Raw genomic sequence first — 4,718 nt, forward strand, 5'->3', positions numbered from 1 at the left:
TGCTGTTTCTTAATTTGAATTCTAATATTTTATCTAATAGTTTGTCATACTTGTTTTGCTTGTCACGTCGCTGTTTGCAACTTTTAAGAAAAGTGCAAAAAACAATAGTCTGCAGAACTGCATGTTGATGCGATCACTCGATCACTGTAGCACCACTGTATTAGTAGAGTTATTGAACAGTTATATAGTGTCAGTATTATTATCTTTAAGATAATTTCCCCACTTCTTCTCAAATAGCTTTCAAATAGCTTTGTGAATATGTAAGAGTGATAGAGATGATAGATAATTAATCAATATATTACATTATGACCAACACAAAACAAATAAGAAAAACATTATCATTATCACGAGATCAGATTGTTTTAATATTTGTAGTAAGTAAGAATATTTCGCCTTGATAAATTATGTAACGAAAATTTACTCAATCTTTAATGTTACGTGTTGTATCATTATAACTAATACTGTAATCATCTAATTAATACAAGATAATATCATCATCTAAATACAAACAAATAATGATGTTAATGATTAATGGATCAACAATTAATTTCATTAACTTATTTATACTTATTACAATATGAATTTAAATTGTAATAATAATTTTAAATACATAACATCGCGACGAATAACTTGTGTTTTGGTTGTATGCTCCTTCTTTAATTATAGTTACAAATATTAAGCCATTATTTACTTCTATATTTAATTTCATTAAAATGTAATAGAACTGTAAAAATCACATTAATTTAGTTTCATTTTTTTTAATATTTTTATTGATAATATATAATTCATAAAATATATCAGCAAGACAATAAATTGAATTATTATTTTAGATACATAAAAATATACTATTGGGATTTCGTAACAATCTTTCTGTATATCATATTTATATCAATTTACACGTGCTATAATGTGCATGCGTACAGAAGTTCGTGAGTACATTTCTCAGGTATATGTGCAAAATTATTTTTTACAATTATGTACTCTTTTATTCAAAAACTTTAGGTATTTCAATCTTCGATTACAAGATCGTCCAGCATTTCCTCGAGAGTAATCTGCGGAATGCTCGGGTCTATTTCGCTAGTGTCAACAGGAATGTGCTTCTGAACATCTCTAAATATATTGATGTTCTGTCTCATTTCCGGATCTTCTTCCAGCTCATCAAGGAATTCATTATATTCACTGCAAAATGCAATTGATATTGTAAAACAATGTGCAGTATACATTTGTAGGCTTTACATCGGTTTTCAACATACTTATTTTCTGTACTCATACTGGCTACCTCATCAGTAATGTGTTTCAACTTCCACACTCGTGCCTTGCGACGAGCTGCCTTGTTATGGCCGTAAAACTTCTTTACCAATATGATATCAGGTATTGAATCTTCATTTAGTTTATCAAAATTGATGTCGTTAATATTACTATCTTTCAGAGCATAGCTGTAATAAATAAATTCAAAATAAATTATCAATGGAATATTGTACTATTCTTTTAATAGAACATCTTTCAATTGCTTATATAAGTGATATTGAAGGAAGAAATTTGCATCTCACTCTATTTTTTTTAATAAGGCTATCTTTCCTAGCCAATGCAATTTATTGGTTTAATTTAAATATTATCGATTCATTTGTAGTTTTGAAGAGCAAAGTGGGAAACAAAAGTTTTTTTCCAATATCCTTTAAATTGAATGCTCTGCTAAAAGAAGGATATGATAGCACTGTAGCAATTGTTATTCAAACATGTATAACTTTATTCCCACAAAGATAGAATCTGTATTAAAAACAAATGGTAGCCCAATCTCCTATTATTATAAAAACAAGTAGTACAGATGTTCACAAGTATTTTCAAATATTTATTTTTAGTCCTCCTACATTACGTACAATAAATTTATTGTAAATTACATAAACTTACCCAAGTACTGAATCACCTGGTTTAAGTATATGGCCTAAATGTGTACGTGTGTGAGTTGGATTATCGTTTATCCCTAATTCAGATGCTTTCACTAGCCATGCGTCCGCGATGATGTGCTTAAAAATTAGTTATTAAAATTCAAATTATCGAAACATAAAGAGGAGCCAAGCTTATTGTTCGTGCTATACAATATTTATAAGTTCATTGCAGAATAATAATTATAAATACATACAAACATTTTGATCTTTTTACATCAGATAGATAATCATCAATGTGGTTAAATTATCGCTACTGGTTACATTTCAAAATTTTCGTAAAAGACCGAGATATTAAGACTCTTGTACTCCGAACGCAAACATAATATGCAAACTAGTTTTGTATAGCACGAACAAGTTTGGCTCCCCAGCTTTTTTTACGTTTTGATAATTCGAATTTTATTCGTTGGAGCCTTTACATTGTATTTAATTTAAAATTTAGTTATTAAAAATTTTTATCTCTTGAATGAATTACATTTTTATTAAATATCTTTCTCATATTGTCGAAATATTTTATACAGAAAAAAAACTTACTTTATTAGAAATAGTTCCTTGTCCTGGAAAAATTTTTCTATCTTTGTATTTTATTGGTTCAATATCCATCACAATGTACTCTGTTAATTGTTTTGGGTCGCATATACTATTGAAGTTATTTCTCCAGTAGACAGTCGAACTAACTTCAGCAACTAAATGAAACATATAATTGATAGCATTAATTAAATAAGCGTTAAGATTAATAATTAATGTTATATCATAGCTTACTTTGTCCCGATAAAAAATCTATAAGATGTACAGCATTTGTAATTCGATATACCAAACAAATAGGATTAATGCCACCTAATTGTTGCGCCAACTTCCGTGATAAACAAACTACGCTATCTTTGGAGAGCGGAACAATTTCAACGCTGTAAATGGTGCGATAAAGGCATTAAAAATCTAAATACGTCGCAAATATATGCTGTGTATATTTACCAAAATGTAAACTTGTAATTGTATAAATTACTGTGACAATCGTGTGAAATTAATCTTTTCGAATGTTGATACTGGCATGGCATGACCGTCATTAAAAAATCAACCATTTTTCTAGCTGCAGCTTCGTTTGCATAGTAAAAGTCCAAACCCTCTGTAAAGTTAGAACATTTTATGTTTGTTATTCACTTAATCCAAAATTTTTACAGTACACTTGGAAACTTTTTATGGCATATCGGTTGAAAAATCTTATATCAATAGTATAATATCAAAAAAATATCAATAGTATAATATAAAAAAATTCCGTAAAATGCAATATTTACCATGAATAGGTTTTATGCCCAGTGTGTGCTCATGTGCTTTATGTTTCAATATCAATTGCTCTAAGTAATAAAAAGTTTTCTTATTTGTTGCTCTCTGCCGGACTTGCACCTATAAAACAATATGAAATACAATATGAAATAAAAAAGCCATATAATTGTGTATAATATTGTTCGACATATTTGAATTTCTTTTAGATTCTCTTTGCACCATGAAAACTTACGCATGCACGCCAGTAATCTTTAGCTTCCGTACGGTGACAATCTTCGCACATTTGATGATTCACGATGTATTCGACTACAAATACTTGTTCCAGAACTGTTCCACCAATTACTTCTGCATGAACAGTTAATTTTACCTAAAAGAAATATGACATATGATACAAAATGGAAATAAAATGTAACATTTAAAATTAAGTTAATTAATGTAGACAATAATTACTATAATTAATATTTACAGGGATAGTGAGACATAAATATACATTCCACTTTTTTCTTCATCTTAATCTTTTTAATATTCCTTCGATATATTTAACTAACATACATATTGATATAATTTATATTTCTGAAAATAAGTTTTCAGAAAACTTTTTTTTAATAAATTAAGCAATATGTTTTTAATTATGAACAAATTTAAACGAAAAATTAATTGAAAAATCGCATATAAATAATAAAATTAAAAGACTGTAAATTTAAATATTAGGCACATTTTAATGTAATATATAATAATTTATTGAGTGTTTTAATTGCACGTTTTTATTTAAAAAATCATGAATATATATATATACAGAAAACGTTTTTCCTTAGAAAAAAAACAATTTGTTGTATATAAATAATAAAACATTTTATAAAAATTACATTTTTATAACAATAATTTTTATAAAGAAAAAAGTGAATAAAACAAAATTCAATATGATGGATAAATTCCTTAATCTCATCAGCCGTTTTTCATCTAATATTGCAAATATTAATCTATCAAGTTTTAAATCTATTTGTAATTTCAGTGTCACACGCAACTCCAGCAACTTTGCTTGTATCATCTATGTAGAACTTACTTTCAATCTTTTAGAATGTGGCTCTGTCCATATAAAACCAGCGTCTACTAATTTTACACGGTTCAATCCCTTTAATTTTTTCAAGCACAGTGACAAAAGTTCCCTAGATTCCAGAGCAGCGTGAATCCATTCGGAAGGTGGCTGAAGATACCTGTTACATGAACATACAACATTAACTTAATCGAATTAATACAACAGGTAACACCAACATTTGAAATCTTTTTAAAAATCATACCTCTCACAACCCTTGCAAAATTGTATAGTCGCTTGTTTAGGGATACCCTCTGTAATATCAACATGAGTACGTAGACATCCTACACACATATTGGCGGGATTCGGCTCGATGAGAAGCCCACATTCGCAACAGAGACTACGAAAGAAAAAGTCATTTATTTGATTGCAAGATTAATTTTTATTATATATATATATAT

At 28.0% G+C, this 4,718-nt stretch overlaps 2 protein-coding genes across 4 annotated transcripts in view; both read right to left on the bottom strand.

Annotated features, from left to right (window-relative positions):
• The window catches only part of LOC108685851 (sphingomyelin phosphodiesterase 1-like), a 7,437-nt gene extending 7,314 nt beyond the window's left edge, over nt 1-123 (bottom strand). Inside the window, exon 1 of the mRNA XM_018190849.1 lies at nt 51-123. Within this exon, the coding sequence (XP_018046338.1) occupies nt 51-123 (73 nt within the window). The remainder of the gene's footprint in view (nt 1-50) is intronic.
• Nucleotides 124-761: 638 nt separating this feature from the next.
• LOC108685859 (60S ribosomal export protein NMD3) overlaps nt 762-4,718 on the bottom strand; it is a 6,216-nt gene continuing 2,259 nt past the window's right edge. For all 3 annotated transcript variants that reach the window (XM_018190862.1, XM_018190860.1, XM_018190861.1), the window contains 10 exons: nt 4,523-4,657; nt 4,288-4,438; nt 3,457-3,591; nt 3,236-3,344; nt 2,916-3,066; nt 2,706-2,848; nt 2,478-2,629; nt 1,909-2,024; nt 1,254-1,436; nt 762-1,179 (listed from right to left, as the gene is read on the bottom strand). In XM_018190862.1, the coding sequence (XP_018046351.1) occupies nt 1,008-1,179; nt 1,254-1,436; nt 1,909-2,024; nt 2,478-2,629; nt 2,706-2,848; nt 2,916-3,066; nt 3,236-3,344; nt 3,457-3,591; nt 4,288-4,438; nt 4,523-4,657 (1,447 nt within the window). In that variant the 3' untranslated portion in view covers nt 762-1,007. The remainder of the gene's footprint in view (nt 1,180-1,253; nt 1,437-1,908; nt 2,025-2,477; nt 2,630-2,705; nt 2,849-2,915; nt 3,067-3,235; nt 3,345-3,456; nt 3,592-4,287; nt 4,439-4,522; nt 4,658-4,718) is intronic.

This window comes from Atta colombica, unplaced genomic scaffold, assembly GCF_001594045.1.
Source record: "Atta colombica isolate Treedump-2 unplaced genomic scaffold, Acol1.0 scaffold161, whole genome shotgun sequence".
In the NCBI taxonomy this organism is placed as follows: Eukaryota; Metazoa; Arthropoda; class Insecta; order Hymenoptera; family Formicidae; genus Atta; species Atta colombica.